The sequence below is a fragment of the Blennius ocellaris genome, assembly GCF_963422515.1.
Source record: "Blennius ocellaris genome assembly, contig: SCAFFOLD_109, whole genome shotgun sequence".
Taxonomy (NCBI): Eukaryota; Metazoa; Chordata; class Actinopteri; order Blenniiformes; family Blenniidae; genus Blennius; species Blennius ocellaris.
Window position 1 is genome coordinate 75,001 of NW_027662285.1, and position 19,463 is coordinate 94,463.

At 44.3% G+C, this 19,463-nt stretch overlaps 1 protein-coding gene across 1 annotated transcript in view; it reads right to left on the bottom strand.

Moving 5' to 3' along the window:
• zfhx4 (zinc finger homeobox 4) overlaps nt 1-19,463 on the bottom strand; it is a 61,884-nt gene that overhangs the window by 4,894 nt on the left and 37,527 nt on the right. The window contains exons 6-10 of the mRNA XM_080521321.1: nt 13,886-13,984; nt 7,353-7,486; nt 5,936-6,136; nt 5,578-5,698; nt 38-5,440 (exon numbers count right to left, since the gene is read on the bottom strand). Coding sequence (XP_080377447.1) covers nt 38-5,440; nt 5,578-5,698; nt 5,936-6,136; nt 7,353-7,486; nt 13,886-13,984 — 5,958 coding nt within the window. The remainder of the gene's footprint in view (nt 1-37; nt 5,441-5,577; nt 5,699-5,935; nt 6,137-7,352; nt 7,487-13,885; nt 13,985-19,463) is intronic.

Genomic DNA, 19,463 nt, shown 5'->3' on the forward strand with positions numbered 1-19,463 from the left:
TTAACATCTCTGTTCATCGTTTGTCATACTAACTCACCAGGTGTGTTGGGTGGGAATACAGGAAGCGATGACGGCCCGTTGACCCCAGGAAGTAGAACTGGTGGAAGTCCAGATAACCCTGGGTAGCCTGACGGTAGGCTGAGGCCATGAAGTGCATTATTGTTGTCCACTGAAGTCTGTTGCTGGCCAGCCAGGCTGAGTCCCTCACCAGTTTTCTTCATGCGGTCCAGCTCTTGCTGTGCCATTAGCTGACGGACAGTGGTTGGTGCTAGGTAGTCCTTTTCTCGATCCACCTGGTTTCCCAGGGTTTCTTGCACTTTGGCGATGTGCTGTTTGGAGAAGATGTGGTCTCGGACAGACATCCGGGCCGTGTACTTTATGCCACATAGTGTACACTCGGGCCTTGGTCCATCTGGTGAGCCTTGACTTATCATGAATGGCTTTCCGATATTTATCTTGAATTTCTTTTCTTTAGCACGCGCGTTCTGAAACCACACCTGGACAACACGCTTGGGGAGACCAATTTCATTTCCCAGCATCTCGCACTCTTGCATTGTAGGAGTGCGATAGTCACTAAAGCAGGCTTTGAGAACTTTAAGTTGCAGGTTACTCATCTGCGTCCTGAATCGTTTGTGGCCTGGCCTATCACCGGCGTTGCTTCCTTTTCCAGACTTGAATGGATTGCCAGCTCCAAATGGACTGGGAGAACTGGGATCAGCAAGGCTTGACGATTCACTCCTGTCATTGAATTCGTCCATGTCGTCATCTCTGGAACTATAGTAAGAGTCACAGTCTTTTCCAGAGAAGCTGAGGGCAGGGCTCACCATGCTGAATTGGAACCTTTCATTGCCGTCAGAATTTAGAGAGAAGCCACTTTTACTGTCACTCAGTTTGTCCCCTCCATTGGCAGTAAAGCTTTCAACCTCATTGTTATTACACTCATCTCCAGTAGTAGCATCGCTAATGGCTGTGTTTATTGATGATGTCTCGTCGAAGTCCATCTTACTGAGATCATAAGATGAAGCTTCTGCTGAATTCATGTTGGGCCCGTCAGTTTCATCACAGTTTTCAGCTTTTAAGGATGAAGGGCTTAAGAAGTTTTTTATCTGCGCTTCAGATGGTTTGACTGGAGTTGAAGATGCAGCAGGCAGCTCATATTCATTTGGCTCAGTCTTGGTTGGCAGCTGTGGGTAGTCGAAGAAATTATATTTATTTGGGCTTTCACCTCTTTCATTGTCTTGATTCATCATTGGGCTTGGTGGTAAACTAAAACCTGCCTGCTTAGCCTCATGCCAGTGTCGAGACCGTATGTGGCTATCTAGAGCAGATTTAGCCTTGAACAGTGCTCTGCAAAAGGGGCATTTTTTGTGAGACTGGGAAGGCCCTATTGCCCTAAACTGCCCCTTCCTCTCTCTTGCACGAGTGTTTTGGAACCAAACTTGCACAACTCTCTTTTTCAAGCCAACCTCACGTGCAATGTGGTCCAGCATCTTCCTTGTTGGGTTAGAGTCCAGTAGGTATTTGTCATATAGAATCTCCAATTGTTCTGGTGTGATAGTAGTTCTCAAACGTTTATCTCTGTGCTGCTCTTCACTACTGTTTACACCATCTTTATCATTAGTATTTTCCTCCTTGTCATCTAATTTTCTCTTCATTGCCCCAGAGGTTGCAGGTGAAGCCAGACCAGAGCTACCCTGAGAAGGGATTTGGGAGAGTCCCCCAGATAATAGTTGACTGGCCATTAACGGATTGTTCGGATCAAATATCATGTAGGGCATATCAATTGGTCTTTCAAGGAATTGGGAGTGGAGAAATTGGTTCTGAGCAGCTAAGAAATGCATGTGCTGGTGCTCTTGCCATAGCTCCACGGTGGGGAATGCTATCTTACACTGGTCACACTGGTACTGCAGCATCTGGTGAGGGAGGCTGTTGGTGAGTGAAGAAAGAGCCAGGGAGAGTGGACTTGAGGGCACTGCAGCTGCCTGGGGCTGGGAATGGGGTCGTGACATTTGTGGTTGGGGAGCTTTCTGAGGAGGTGGCTGAGGTGTGCAAGCCTTTGATGGTCTGGGTTCTGGTAGTGACTTCATCACTGGTGAAGGGGCAGTCTCAGCTTGTTTAAGTTCAAGTTCAAGGGCAGTATCTGGCTTCGGGGAAGTTTTTCCCAACGTCGCCCGAGGAGAGGCCATCACAGGGGAGCTTGAACCGGAGGTGGTGGCACCTCCTGTTTGATGATGTTTGCTTAGCTCTGAATGTGAATGTGAACTCTTAAATGAGCCTTGATCAGAAGAATCCATGTACTCCTCACACTGGTTTTCTTCATTACATTCTTCATCTTCATCCTTATAACACAGTTTTTTCTGGTGGGTTATAAGGTCAAAGATACGTGGGAACACTATGTTGCACTTTTTACACTGGTACTGCATGTTACTAGTTCGGATGTATCTCTCATTGGTGAGCTCTTTCTTCTCACTGTCTTTGGAATCTGCCTGATTCTCGTAACTCTTGCGAGCTTTCTGGCGGGCATTCTGGAACCATACCACAATCACTCGTGTTGGTAGGTTGAGCACGGTGGAGAGTTGCTCAATCTCATCATCCTTTGGATAAGCATTAGTGTCAAAGAAGTCTTGAAGTACCCTCAACTGATAATCAGTGAATCGAGTTCTAGAGGATCTCTTGTTCATGGTTGCGTCAGTTCTGTAGTATTCATGCGCACTGAGCTGTGATTCTAATCGGATGTCCTCCAAGGTAGTAACAGGAGGAATGTTAAAATTATAGGGGGAGTCTTTACTCCGTTGCCTTTCTTTGAAAAGGGTGTTGCGGAACCAGTGCTTTATGACTTTTTGGGGTAGGCCAGACTTTTCAGACATTTCCTGAATTTGCTCTTCACTTGGAGAATTGTTGATGTCAAAGTTGGCGCGAAGAATCTTGAGTTGGTCATCGGTGATACGGGTACGTGGTCGCTTGAACTGAGACTGGCGAAGAAAGTTTGGATCAAGACCCAACTGTTGCTGGCAAAGCTGTGTAAGGTCTGAGGAAAGGGAGTCCATACTAGGCAGCTGGAGAGCCAGCTGAGGCAGGCCTGGGTGCTGGACAGACTGCATCATTAGAGGTGAGAAAAGTGGCAAATCTAAGGAAACTGGAAGCTGCACTTGGGGTGGTGCAGGAGGGGCAGTAGGAGGTGGTGGAGGAGGTGGAGGCTGGGCTGGCTGGGCTTGGTGAGATGGTTGATGTGTGGTCTGATGGGAAACAGGAACTGGTGAAGGTACTGGGGTTTGGGGCTTTGTCATTGACGAAGAGGGAGGCTGGGGAGCCGTAACTGGGGCTGGAGCTGGTGGGGGTGGAGGAGGGGGTGGTGGAGGTGGTGGCGGTGGTGGAGTCTCAGGTGAAGCAGGGTTAATGGGATAAAGTTTGTCGTAAGCCTCTCTGTACTGCTGCGCAAACTTCTCAAGCTCAACATATGGGAAAAAGTGACTGTGCACATGCTCCTGGTGGCTTTTGAGAATGAGCATATTGGAGAAGAGCTTTCCACACATCCCACACTCAAGTTTATCAGTATTCATTTCAACGTGTTCAAGTCCATCTTTGTTCTTCTTCTGGTTTTTTTGTCTGTTTTCATTATATTGGATGACCAACTCAAATCCAAAGTTCTCCAAGAGTGCTTTAGCAGCATTGCCCCTTGCTCCTGACACAATACGTGGAGGGGGAATCAATGGCTCTGGGAACTTTGACTTTTTAGGGTCTTTGTGGTCTTTACTGCCATCACTTAATGCATCACCTCCATTTTCCATCTTTGCTCTATTTTCTTGTTTTTCTAAGTGATCCTCTGCTTCTCTTGACATTTGTATGTCTGAGATGGACAAAGTACCAGGCTCCATTTTGGGTTTGTGGTTCTGCAGATTCTGGTTTTTCTGTTGGTGAATATGTGACTGTGCCTGAGAGGACTGCTGCTGCTGCTGCTGCTGCTGCTGTTGAGCCTGTTGCTGGGCCTGGGCCTGTTGTAACTGGTGCTGCTGTTGCATCTGCTGCTTCAGATCCTCTAGAAATGATCCAGTAAGTCCAGGCATTCCAAAAGCTGCTGCCGAGTGCAGCGCAAGTTCTGGGCTAAGGTTGAACTCTGCTCCCGGTATGTAAAAGGGAAACAGGAACTGTGGCTGTTGGAATTGCAACAGGGCCTCTGGGGTCATTGGAAAATGGGGGAAGAAAGCTGGATTGAGAAACTGAGGCTGAAAGAAGGCAGCCTGTTGTTGCAGCTCATGCTGAAGCTGCATTTGCAGCTGGGCTGAGGTCTGTGCTGACTGGTGGCTGCTTGCCTGTGCTGACACATGGTCATTGGTTGTTGTCTGTTTTGCGTTGTTGCTGCTGTTGCTTTCTTTGGGTTCCACAGTATTTTCTTTGTTAGAAGATGGCGTTCCACTTCTGGCTGTGTCTGAGGTGCTTGTGTTCCCTTGTGCACTTGGCCCAGGACTTTTTGCAGGCAGTGGACCACTGGTTCCAGTGACGCTGGAGCTGCTGCTCATGTCAGTTTTGGCGGTTCTGGCTTTGGTCTGGTGTAGCACTGACCTCATATGAATTTCAAGTGTTGAGCTTTGGCTATAAGCAACATTGCAAATATTGCATTTGAACGGTTTGTTATCAATGCTGTTGCTTGTTTCTTGTGGAACTGGACTTGATGCCTCTTGAAGAACTTTCTTCAATTTATGGAGGTGGGACACTGAATTATAATGGACAAGTAGGATGTTCTTCTGAGTAAAGGACTCCTTACATACTGTGCACTTGTAAGGCCGAGAAGGGTCCAAAAATTTCTCCATTGTGAAGTTGGGTCCTTTTCTGAATGGCAAGGTTCGTTTTGGTTCTGCGCCCATGTCATCTAGCAGAGAGCTGCTGTCACTTCCTGTTGGACTGGGCTTCTCCTCTTGGTCCATTTCATCATCTTTGTCCAAGTCATGTTCAAAGGCTTGAGCTTCCTCCAAAGCCCTGGCCTCACTCTCAGTGATGTCTCCATTCAGTGGCAGGTTTCCTATGAGTTGTTGCACTTCAGCTTCACTAAGTTCGGGATGTCCATTTTCTAAATGCTTCCTGAGAGCCAGGAATGTTCTGAAGCTGCGCTGGCAAAGGCTGCACATAGTGGCTGCTCTGATGGCATGGTACTGAGAATGTATCTGAAGCTTCTGCATTGTCTTGAAGGCCAAGCTGCAGTGGTTGCAACGATATTTGTAGACATGTCGATCAGAGACTGACAGCTGTTGTTGTTGCTGTTGGAGTCTTTGGAGCTCACTGAGGTGGTCCTGTAGGTTATCAGGAGATTTACTATCATGTCCTAACCCACTAGCTCTCTTCCAATCCGGAGCCTCCGAGGCCTCCTTTGGTGGCTTGAGTTCCTCACTCTGCAGATCTAATTCATTCTTGTCTTGATTGGTCAGTTCATCCTTTGAGATGTTTCCTGGAAGCAGAAAGTATAGCTTGAAGTACAATACACAGTGATATATATGTCTCAAAACTATAGTTCATAACAACTTTACGAACACATGTACAACAGAATTTAGATGGAGAAACTCCAAAATACTGTATTCTGCTCACCTTGAGATTTTCCGAACCCATCAGAAAGAGAGGTAGAGGAATCCATTAAAGACAGATTTTTGTCTTGTCCAGTTTGGGGATGCATTATATTATTTGGTGTTGCTGTATCAGGTCCAACAACCTATCAGAAAAAAACCAAAAACAAACAAACATTACATTCTCAATATTTTTTTAGAAATGGCATAGAGTTTATATACAGTAAAGGTTGAAATAGTTGTTATTCTTCTTTCCTTTTTAAAAAATTATATCATATCCCACCCTGAATTGTTTCCTGAATTTGTGAAAAATTCGATATTTTTCTGCTATGTACGGACGCACGCACACACAAACATTACACATGATTGTTACTTGTACATACAGTCATAATGAGCTTTTCCACGCAGTCTGGTGCCACACTATGAAGGTGAGTGAGATGCAGCTGCAAGTGGATCTTGTTGCTCAGAACATCCTGGCACAGTGGACAGCGGATCACTGGCTGCATGGAATGCTGGGACATCACATGGAGCTGCATACGGTTGGCATCTTTACTGCTGTAATTGCAATATGGGCACTGCTGAATCTAGAAAACAAGAGTGCTGAATTAGTATTTGGTTGAGAGTAGAGACTAATGTAAGAAAAGGGAAATCATATGCAAGGTGAATATGAATCCTACAGTGGAAATGATTTCTTTTTTTGCACTTGAATTACTTGATTAAATATTATAGTTGCACTAAACAGCTACTAACTTAGCTATGTATCATGGCACCAAGCTAAGTTTTAAAAAAAAGAGAGAGGTTCATTAGGATTTAGAAAACTCTCTGTTCGGACCTGAAATTGCCCAATTTATGCAAAACTAAATGGAGTTTTTAGTATTCATTAGTTTTCACGCAATGCATTCTAACACATTCTAACACTCTTGCAACCAATTCCCATGCCCAGCTTAACACAGAAGATGTAGATCAACCATGTTTCATGTAATTCACTTAAGTCTCTCAACTCATGCAATTTTATTAGGAGAAGAAACGATTGGCCAGAATTTCTAATCAGGAGATTACAGATGACAAAGGTGTGTACTCTCCCTAGCTACAGCATGCCCTCATTACAGGGAGTACTCTGAGCATAGCTGCCTCCCTACCACCTGTCTTAATAGAATCCATTTCTGAAATGACTAAGTCCTCCCTCCTTGCAGGACCCAGAACCAGACGAGCTAATACTTCATAATCTAATTTAAAAACACATATAATTTAAAGAGATGCAAAAAGGGGGGAAAAGAAGAAGGGAGGGAGACCTAAAGCTAGTGCAGGTATTCCACTTAAGAACACAAAGCCTGGCCTGTTGTACTTGATGCTAAAAAGCTCTGTCAGAGAGGGAATGGTAGGATGCATTTAACCCTTTGAACGAAAGCTGGCGCCAGCAATTGCTAAATGCTTGGCTTAGCATTTCTGCTTCTTATGGTTAAGTATCCCCCCATTAGCTCATCCCACAGTGACAGTGAAGGTTAGATTTCATTAATGCTTATGAAGACGAACCTACCTCATTAGCTTTTAGGATTCAGTATGTCCAACAATAAATAACAACTGGTATTTGGAAGATGAGATGCTACAAGTGTACCACAAATAGATATCTGGCTTCATAACTAAGCAGCCTTGTCTTTGGCAAGGTGAAAACAATTACAGGTCATTGGTCCCCCTGAACCCATGCTAGATACTTTAAGGATGCTGGAAGTGACATTTCCATAGTTGTTCAGCTTGTGGAGCAGTACTGTAAGTTTGCTTGGATATTTTGCACACCTTTACCTGGTCACTGGCTGAGGTCTTCCCCTCAGCAGACTTTGGCCTTTTTGGAGGACTTTCTATTTGTCGGTCTGACAGGAGGGAATGTTTACCCATAGCATTCGGTCCGGCAACCTCTTTGGATATGGTATTCACTCCTGGAAGACAGCAACAGAGAGAGAGAAAGAGGGAGGAAAATGTAAAAGATTAGAATAAATGCTTTTCATCAACAAATTAGAAATTCTTTATAGCAACATTTTATATGAGATCATTTGTGTAACAAAAGTGTTAATGTCTGCATTGAATGCTTTTCATTTATGATCGTACCAGCATTTTAAAACATTGACTAACCAGTTAGCCATCAATTGCAGTCATTTCTTCCCAAAGAGACAAATCTTTAGAATGAGAACATTGTGTATGAGATTCCAAAACCCAAATATCCTGTGGTGTAAGTGGAGTAATAATCTACTACAACCTACTATGATGAATTGCAGTGAATGAATTGATATTGTGTTATTTCAGGTATGTATTAGATCACACATTGATGAAATGATCATTGCTGTGCAAATGATAATGTGGACAACATAAACAAGTCTGCCAAATTGTTATTCAGTGGAACATAGGTGATGATTTACAAAAATTATTTGACGCCAAAACAACATTAGCCCGGATACAAGCATGAACTGTATGATTCACATTCATATATGCTGACGTGTTTCTACCCTGAGGACATGTAAAATGGGAAAAACTCAGGCTGGCTCATTATCACAGCACGACATACATTAAATGTTATGGTAATATTATACACTTCATTAGTTCATATACATTTCCCCAGCTGCCTCAACAACTCCTGTGTCTGTATAAGATGCTAAATTTTCAGGGCTTGGTCATGGCTGGTGGTACGACTTGTGTGAGTCTATTTGTATGTGTGCGTGTAAGCGTGTGTGACGTTAACAGCAGGGCTCAGTGTGGAGAAATCAGCCTCTGGTTGTATTTAGTAAATGCTGCAGCCGCTGATAAATCTTTCATTAGCCTCATCCTAAGATACAGGCCGTGCAGGCCCTGCTATACTCTGCCACTGCAATTTACCCACTCGGCACAACACAAAGACACAGCAACTCTCCCACCCTCCTTTCCTTCTTCTTTCTTGGTCTTTTCCTCCCTCTCTCCCTAAGCCATCACTCCCCCCCCACCCCACCCCCTCTATTGCGTCCCCTCCCTCGTCTGGTCACTCAAGGCAATATGTGAGCCTCACTCTTGCGAATCAACGCTTCACGCTAGATGCACAAATGGAAAAAAAGGGAAATCAAAGCACTGATACATGGAGAGGGGGGTTGAAAAAAAAAAACATTTTGTATTTCATATTATTCTGTGGCTCATGTTTGTATTGGGCGCATATCAATTCCTCCGGCCCGTTCATGCATTTTAATTCTGTTGCATTAAGTAGGCGTTCCACTTATTTTATTTGTAATCCCCTATATCTGGAGCCTGAAATATTGGCCTGTCAAGGAAAGTGACAAGAGAGAGGGAGGGAGGGAAGAAAGGAAAAGAGAGAGAGAGGGGGTAGAAAAAAACACAAGGGCACAATGTGAATTTCCAAGAACATCCGAGAATTGCTCTGCAGCTCAGAAGAGCGAGGTAATCTCGTCTTCCACTGCTTGTGATGGCCCCTGCAGGGCTTGTGTGTATGTGTGTGTGCACACGTGTCAGCGTGCATATATGTGTGTGTGTGTGTGTGTGTGTGTGTGTGTGTGTGTGTGTGTGTGTGTGTGTGTGTGTGTGTGTGTGTGTGTGTGTGTGTGCGTGCGCGTGCGTTATGTGCCTCATGTCAGGCCTCTGACACTCCATTGGTCAGATTGGCGCAGGCTGGAAGCGCCCGTCATATCACCTGACCTTTCCAAAGCCGGCGCCCCGCCCCCCATATTTATTATAACCATTTCTAATTTCAACTTTCAATTTTTGCCTCCGTCTTCCAGTCAATTTGCAACTAAATTACATCCCTGCTAAAGGAGATGAGGCGATTGTCGGACAAGAGCCTGAGGGAAAAGGGGCCCACACATCATCATTGATTACTGTCATGTTGAATGTAAATGCATGTTTGTGTACGAGTCTGAGTATAAGGTCTGTCCTTCTGATTCAGATTCAACGTTGACCTAGTGCTTTTATTAACACTTATGAAGCTCACGCGAGGAAAAACAATTGCTTGACCCTGAATGTAGAGAGAGTAGTTTTTTTTCTATCGCCACTCAGGAGCTTTAAATGGCCCAGCCAGTAAATAATAAAGTTCCTTTTTTTTTGAGATCCATAAAATTGCATTCAGACTTTTAGAATTTCTTCCAAGGATATACAACAAATACAATGGCGGGTGTGATCCAGACACCATGTTTACTTTCAAAAACAACACATCTCATTTGCTGTAGCTTCTTATTTGTCTTTTAACAGTGCAGATTGCAACAATAATATGGAGGAAATAATGGGGAAGCACGTGACTGAAAACAAGGCAAGAGCAGGAGGCTCTCCTCTCATTTTCCTTTGTCTTTGAATTTGTACCCCATATTTAATGGCTGTCCTCTTCCTCCTCCTCCTCCTCCTCCCTGTTCCCTCCCTTCCCACCTTTCCTTTATCCCTTCATCCTTCTGTGGTTTCCAGCAGCTGCAGCCTAGTCAAGTGAAGGGGCAGAAATAAACCTGGAATTGCCCCCCTCCTCACCCCTCCCTTCAAACACCCGACCCCTCCACCAATGACAAATGTCTGCATGGAGCAGGACCCTGCTTGATTAGATAAATCAAAAGGTGATTTATGACACTCAACCGCTTTTGCATTGCAGGGGGAGAGAGTGGTACACACACCACCCATCTTTATTTGCAACTGTCAATGATGTTTAGGGAGCCGCGCGCGCACACACACACACACACACACACACACACACACACACACACACACACACACACACACACACACACACACACACACACACACACACACACACACACACACACACACACACACACACACACACACACACACGGGCACTCAGATGGAGAGAAGTAAAGTGCAATGGAAAAGACAAAGAGATGTAGTAGAAGTGAGTGAAGAACAAGAAAATATGATGAGAGAGGGACAGAGAAGCCTGTAGCTTAGCCTCGGGGTATTTCTGTCCCAAATAGTTCCATGGAAGGCAATGGGAGCAACAGAATTATCACAGCTTACGCTTTTGCAGTGGAAAGATTTTTTTTTTCCTTTCTAAAGGGGTAAGATAACTGTGAGTACATCAACTTCAGTGAGTCCTGAAGAGAAAGATTTCAAACTATTTATTCTCTTTCATGTCTTTCAGAACCTCCGAAATATTTCCATCAGTGAGCCTGTTATTCTGTGTCATGAGAACAGAAAAAGCCCACAAACACAGACCACAGAGTCGGGGCAAAAGGCTGGGTGGCTTGGATTTAGTATTCAATTTAGCTGTCCTGAGCCCTGGCAGACTGGCTAAGGTTACGGAGCAGTAAATCTAGGGAGGGAGAGCTGGCCAAAGCGGGCCATGGAGGGCCAGCCAGCATGATTTACTGGCCTACTGCTCTGAGGTTACGCATTAGGCTGACCCCCGGTCACCTGATAACATTACAGCAACACACTCTGAACCCCAAACTCCCACTGAAGCACTCAGCAGGCCCAGATCTAGCCGGAGGGAGGTATACAGCGAGAGAGAGAGAGAGAGAGAGAGAGAGAGAGAGAAAGAGAGAGAGAGAGAGAGAAAGAGAGGGAGAAAGAGAGAGAGCGAGAGAGAGAGGGAGGGGAAGGAGAAGAGTGAAACACAGAGAGGCAATGACACACTCAGACAGAGAAAAGGAAGGCTATTAAACAGCAGCTGTCTTGTAGTTTGTGTTTTGTAATGACTAACCTTCCTTTCTCTTCAATCTCCAGCTCGTGTTCTAATGAGAGATAAATATGAGCATGGCCTTGTCACATTTGACAAATCGGCTGAGACGCTCAACAAGCTGTCATTACACAGAAAACACACATACATGCACAAAGGAACTGCTGCAGGCTTGTAATTAAACATGCTAATATCTTTAATATATTTTAATCTCATCTCTGAGAGACAGAAAAGGAGCACAGCTCTCCTCTCAAGTTTAGCAAATTTGCAAGACGCATGCTCATTAATAATGACAATATTCTGAATATGAACCCGTTTATATGGAATATTTAAAATCACATCTTGTTTGCATGTGAGTGTATTTTGTCCGCCTCCCATTACATTTGTACACAAATTAAAAAAGATATCATTCAACAGTTGGAACAATGAGTAATTTCTTTGCTAATTTGAAGCAGGTAGAGATCTGTAATTTCCTTAGGCTGCCTGACAGGCTCATTTCCATGCTTGGGCCTTTGTTTAGTTGGTTATTTATAAGAAGTGGGCCCCTGAGCCATGGTGCTGACATGTGCCATCTACACAAACAACACAAAGCTATCTGGAAGTAATCCACATCAAGGACATTTGCATGGAAAATGTAACATGGATTATAATTAATCTAAAGTGACATAGGATTAAAAAAGACAATATAAATGAAGCAAAGGAAACAGCTCCTTCTTGCCCCTCCCCTCCATCATCTCTCTCTCTCTCTCTATGTCTCTCTCTCTCTCTCTCTACCACTCTTTGTTTAAAGGATATTGGTCTTGAAGATGAAGTGCCACAAACACACTGCTCACTTGGTCACAGTTTAATCCATTCACTGTAGATCTCCATATGGAACCACACACACACACACACACACACACACACACACACACACACACACACACACACACACACACACACACACACACACACACACACACACACACACACACACACACACACACACACACACACACACACACACACGCTTTTCTGGTTGGGTGAGACACTGAATCTTCTTAAAAAAAAAAAAAAAAAAAAAAAGGCCAAGTGTAACTGACACACCAGCAATCACATTTTCTGGCTTTTGACTTCCTGAAACTTCCTTTGTTTGAATACAGAGTAAAAGACCAATGGCAACTTCCACACAGCTTCTGGTAAAAGTAACTCCTGACCCCAAAGTCATTCATAGAAGTAATTATTCATTATTGCGCATGTACTCAATGTGAAATAGATGTTATTATCTTCAAGAACACATACGTACATAAGCACCCTCTCAAGTGCGGACGGACCTGAACGCCATCAGTTTGCTTTTTTGCATGTGTGCGGTGGTGTTAAATGACGCTGGTGGTAATATGCAGCGGTAAATGCACGGATGGTGGTTCCCCGCCAGTCCGTCAGACAGGCCTGTCAGAGAGATAGAGCTGAAAGATAGATGACTAGCTAAACTAATAGGCCCCAGCCTCACTCAGCTCTCCTTCTGCCTCATTGAGCCTCACATTATGGAGCTAGGTATGGCATGCTAGGAAGAGGAGGTGGGGAAGCAGTTTCAGATGGATAGAGGTTGTAGAGGGTGGGAGTTGGAAGGTGTGTGTGTGTGTGTGTGTGTGTGCGGGGGGGGTGACATTAGTAGAGATGGAAAAGAATGAGACCCCGTGCAATGACAGAGGGGGAAAAAAGGAGGAGAGAGAGAGAGACTCCATGTAATATTCATCCCCAGCCATGGATTTCCATCTCATACATAAGAAGACCATATGAATTCTTATTTGGGTAAATCAAATCTAACAAAGCCGGGGCTATCCCAACCACAGCCTTGCCGCGGAGGCATTATGTGCACCATACCTCGCCCAAAATAACAAAAACACTGCACCGCCTTCTAGAGTGTCGCCCCTCCCTGCTTACAGGATTGCCATTCTTGCACGCGAATAAACAGCTTCTTCTTGCCTCTTTCAAGCGTGTGCTATTTTTTTTTTTCTATTCAAGGTAATGCCTGCGATAGGGTCATAGATTGGACAACAATTAAGGGATGGATTGAGCCTGGAAAAAAAAAACGGGAGAGGAAGAAAAATGAAAGAAGGGTGCAGAGAAAAAACTAATTTAAGGGTTGCAGGGATGCAGAGCAATATTAGAAAAACATATACACAGGCCCCCCCATCTAATCCTGCGCTTATGAAAAATTAATATGTCATCGGAGAGGGCACAAGAACGAGAAAAGATTAATGCAAGGCGCTTATAAATTACAAGCACGCAAACTGATTTGATTAAAAAATAATCTGGGGCCTGGACATTGCCTGGTAATATCCACAACACTCAACTTATCCTTTTCTCTTGCTCTCAGTTTTTTATTTTTTTCGTCTTCTCTCTCTCTCTCTCTCCTACCCCGTCTCTCTCATTCTCTTTTTCTCTTTCTGTCAGATGGAAACGATTAAAGCGGGTCACATGGAGGCTAGTAAGCAGCATTCACATGTTACGCACACGCTAGAACCTTATCTGAAGGAGAGAGCGAGAGAGAGAGAGAGAGAGAGAGAGAGAGAGAGAGAGAGACAGACAGACAGACAGACAGACAGACAGATGAATGATAAAAAGAGAGCCTTATGGGCTGTGTGCGTTTTGTCTGTTTCTAAGTTTTTCGGGGTGTGCAGTGCGCACTTGTGAGTGTACTCACGGTCAGTTTTCTTGCTGTCTGTCACGTCCCGGTCAGTGAGGTTGAGCCCTGGTCGAGAGGAAGAGCGAGGAGGTCTTTCACCATCCTCAGCAGTCTCTTCTGAAAATGAAAAACAAAACAAAAACAGCTTAGCTATGACACTGTCTTCTAAATGTATTTACTGGTCAGGGTATCAGCATTGAAAAAAAGCTGGTGACGGGCTTGAGAAATACTGCACATATTTTAACAGATTTCGCAATATCATATTGAGAGTCCTTTTGAAAATATTCCTGCTTCTACATGATCGGTTAATCCCCGTAAGTCCCCTCGTTTCTACACCAAGGTCAAGTTTACACTACTGAACAGTATATCTCAGCAGCAAATTATGCTGGTGGCTAAAACACATGCTCTGTTGAAAATAACCCTGCCATTCCACTTCTCGTGTGTGAAACACGATACAGCCATGGTCTCAAAGCAGGGAAACCGTGTGACAACAAAAATATGTTCAAAAAGGAACGACTTCAGAGAGCACTTTTCACCAAAGAAATCATTTAAAGGCACCGTGATGATTTTCTTGCCCAAATGTTTCATTTCAAATGAGCATTAAACACTTTCTTAAATTCATTTGGATTTGTTATTAGGTTGGATAAATCTTACAGCAGAAATACAAATGATCCAATTTTAATGAAAAAGCATAATTACATGAAAAAGCCGTTATTCAGTTTTATTACCAACCATCTGAAAAAAACTCTACTCTAAAAATTATAGAAGCCAATATTATTATTATCTTGTAACCTTTCACACACATAAAAATAAAGCGGAAACACATATCAAGACAGTGTAAGCCATGTTCACATATGTATACGCAGAGATTGGCTCCGTCTATATACCTTAGTTAAAAGAAAAAGGTACGCACGCACACACAAACACAGAACTTAACACACACGTGCGGTTCTGTACTATTAGCAGATTAGCCTGCCCATCTCTGAGAGTTCAGCCCCTTGTTTGATAATTCTGTGTATCTGCAGTGTTCTGCCAGTGGATTAAAGTGTGTGTATGTCTGTGTGAGTGTGTGTGTATGTGTGTGTATGTGTCGCCAGCACAAGCTAACACTAATCCTAGCCGAGCCCCAGCGCTCCCTTTCATCCAGCCATCATTTGTCTCCGGCTGGGCTGATGTCACTTTGTAATGAATTTTGAGCAGTCTGAGAGAGGCCAGATAACCAGGCGCACACACACACACACACACACACACACACACACACACACACACACCACACACACACACACACACACACACACACACACACACACACACACACACACACACACACACACACACACACACACACACACACACACACACACGTACATAGACTTATATAGTGCACTTTTGCATCTTGGTGTAAGCATGCACCAATGCAAAATCAAACAGAGACACTTTCAACACGAGCCTTAAACACTACACACACATCGTCTCTCCCTTTCTCTCTCTCGCTCTCGCTCTCTCTCTCTCTCTCTCACACACACACACACACACACACACACACACACACACACACACACACACACACACACACACACACACACACACACACACACGCACACAGAGAAAACCGTTAAAAATTTCATGTCTTTTAAATGGGAGAGAAGGAGGGGGTCCCTCTCACCACAAACCCCTCACTCTGCCAGAGAATGAAACCGGTATGTGTCTCTGCGCTTGTGTATAAAATAGCTGTGCTCATCAATCCTGTGCTGCCTTAATAACCATATTTCACAACACGCACACACACACACACACACACACACACACACACACACACACACACACACACACACACACACACACACACACACACACACACACACACACACACACACACACACAGTTTCATATTCACAGAAATCAGGCAAAGGGTGCATTGAGGTCAGCTCGCATTTACATACAATCACTTTGGCCATTGTATGATGAGCACAAGGGGCCTGCAAACCCCCTTTGGAAACATGATATGATTAACCCTTTCACATACAGCGTGGCATGGGCACACGCACGTGCACGCATCCACAGACACATGCACACACATGCACACCAACATAGACAGACACATGGGCTAAGCACTGGCGCCATTGCTTTAAGCGGCAACACATTAAGTGGACATTATATACAGCATGAAATTTTCATGGCAGATGCCAGCATGTGATTGAGGAGGAGAATTGAAATTGTGCTTGTGTGTGTTTGTATTCATGAGCATTGTTACAATTTTGCATTTGCACATGTGTGTGCTGTACACATTTTGCACATGTGCATGCACAGTGTGTGTGCGTGAGTACACACACGTGTGTGGTTGGGGGGGGGGGGGGGGGGGGGGGGGGGGGGGGGGAGACTGGGACTGCACTCTGCTCCTGATGTTTTATTAATATGTCGGTGACAACGGAGATGAAATATCTCCTGTCAGCCGAGAGAGCCCAGGCTGCAGAAATTGCAATTTTCACTGCTGGTGCCGCGGCGTCCATCTTTGTATTTAATTCACCTCACCTTCATATGAAGAGAACGTGGAGGGATATTGTGTGTGTTGTGTGTGTGTGTGTGTGTGTGTGTGTGTGTGTGTGTGTGTGTGTGTGTGTGTGTGTGTGTGTGTGTGTGTGTGTGTGTGTGTGTGTGTTTGGAGCCTTCATAGCTGGTTTATCTTTTCTGTGTACTTGACTTTTGTTCGAAGCCAAGGAAAAGCAAATGGCTAAAATCGAACAGCATGTTTTTACAGAAGTGTGAGAAGAGAAAAACAGGAAGACGGGTCAAAACAAAAATACAGAAAGAGTCAGGGAAAAAAAAACACACACACACACAGACACAAGCTCTTGAAGCTCTTGCATACTGCAAGGTCAAGACAATGTCCCAAAAGACAGAATGAAAAAAGAAAAATCGCAAAAAGCAGGTGCAAAAATACCAAAAGAAAAATCTAAACACTACAAAACAGTTTATTTCTTAAAGTGTGTGTGTGTGTGTGTGTGTGGTGTGTGTGTGTGTGTATAAATGAAACTTTAGATTTTCCCTTTGCCTTTTAATAAAACTACATGTAATCTGTAAAGACTTAACTTTGAGTACAGTGTAGTTGCAGCATTATTAGAAAAAGAGGGGTTTAATGTTTATGACCTTCTGTAAACTTCATTTGTTTGGGACTATTTGAAATGCTGTTAACAGGATGACTGTACATAATTAGCCCCTTTGGTGAGAGAACTGATATTACATCATTGATTCCTTCTTCAAAAATGACAATAACTAAAAGTGGAATAAAGATGTTGAGAAAGTAGTCAAAACTGCAGTCAGTGTGCAATGATGACAAAACCAAACCACTGTTTTAAGTATCCTCTAGGGGGCAGTCCACTTGTGGCCAGATTGAACGAAAGAGAACTGAGAGACAATGAACAGAAAGAAGGAATGAGAGGAAGGAATGGAGGTGAAAAAAGAGAAAAAGAAAGAGAAAAGGAGGGGTGATCATCTGGGCCTCATCAGTGGTTTTTTCACTCCTATCCCTGCTAGTCCGTTATATCTGTGTTTTATGTGTGTGTGTGTCGTGTGTGTGTGTGTGTGTGTGTGTGTGTGTGTGTGTGTGTGTGTGTGTGTGTGTGTGTGTGTGTGTGTGTGTGTGTGTGTGTGTGTGTGTGTGTGTGTGTGTGTGTGTGTGTGTGTGCATAGGGGGAATGTGTTTCCACACTGAGGACATTCCCAGACGAGCTCTCTCAATACATCAGCACGTCTGCCCTCTGACTGACCCTGATGGTTACACACCACACAAGTGTGTATGTGTGAGTGCACGCGCGGGCGACTGTGCACAAGTGCATGTTTTCAACGTGTGTGTGCGTGTGTGTGTGTGTGTGTGTGTGTGTGTGTGTGTGTGTGTGTGTGTGAGGATGTGTACCATTGATCAAGAGAGTGAGACCGTGGATGCATGTGTTTGCATGTGAGATGTCATGTGCAAAAGTGGTGTGTGTGTGTGTGTGTGTGTGTTTATGAGAGAGCGAGACAGAAGGTTGTGCAGCAGGGACTCTTAACCATCAACTTAATCGCAACCAGAGGACACGCAGAGCAAAACTTTCACAGTCACCTTCCACTGCCTCTGTGCGTGCAAACGCAGGCACGCGCATGCGCGCGGCACACACACACACACACCACACACACACACACACACACACACACACACACACACACACACACACACACACACACACACACACACACACACACACACACACGCACACACACACATACACAGTGGGAGTGGGCCAGGCTGTGGAGGGTGTGTGAGTTTGGCAGCCCGGTGGGACTTTCTTTGATGTGGGTCAGTCGGAACATTAAAGCCGGCCGGTGAGCTCGAGCAAACCACAGGCCCTGGGTTCGATTACTCTGCACCCAGCACAAGCCTACATTTAACTGTTAAAAAGGAAGAATAATTAAGTGACACTTGATGAGAGATGCAACTAAATCAATTCAGACTTCAACTAATAATTAGAAGCCAGTGTAACCAATTAATCCTGGGATGAATGTGTGCTTTGTTTGTCCAGTGAATAACTCCTGGTATCGCCAAACAAAATGTTTTTAATTTGCAAAAGAAAATGAGTTCAGTGCCAATTTCATAACACTGTTAATTTCTTGAAAGGAAAACAATATCAAACATATCAAACATAAAAACAGAGTGAAAACAGACTGTTTGAAGGAGCATGGAGCGAGAAAAATTGTAAAATGAGATGTTTTGGAAGAAAAAAAATGAAGGAAGAGACATATGGGAGACAGAGGCAATGAAGAATGTATTGAAAGTGTCAGCGCAGTGTGTGTGTGTGTGTGTGTGTGTGTGTGTGTGTGTGTGTGTGTGTGTGTGTGTGTGTGTGTGTGTGTGTGTGTGTGTGTGTGTGTGTGTGTGTGTGCCCTCCAGCAGTATAATGACCTGCTCTGAGACCACTCACTCCCCCTCCCGCATCCCCCTAAGGGCCCATAACCGCCATGCCGGGTCATTATGTGCCCGGTGGACGACTCAGTCGTACAGCACACAACTGCACAGCAATGCCACACCAGGAAAGTGGACACGGATGCTCCAAAATGGCTGAATTCATTAGCTGGGCTGAGCTGCTTCCTTAGGGCTAAGATGGTGCTCATTAAAGGGCTAAAAGAGGGAAAAAAATGTCTTGTTTCACATTTTGTTTATCTTAAATCATGGACACTATGGAAGCGGAACATCAAATGAAACTGTAATTGCTGCCAAAGAAAATATCACAAGAAATATACGAGATATGCCATAACAACTAGACTGAGAAACTATTACTGTGTAGCTGGAAGTGTATATACTACAATATTATCAGTGTGTTATCTGTCGAGAAATAATAATACTGACTGGATGCTCCGTGTCCGGTGTATCTGTGGTAGTAATGCAGTCTTAATGTTTTGCGTAACACCCCTGACTGCCATGTCTCCCCAACTTAGGCGTGATGTTGACGCTGATTTCTTCCTACAACTCTGGTCATGTCCCCTGTGAGACTGCATGTGCGTGTGTGTGTGTGTGTGTGTGTGTGTGTGTGCGTGTGTATATGCGAGGAACACGGGCTCTGTG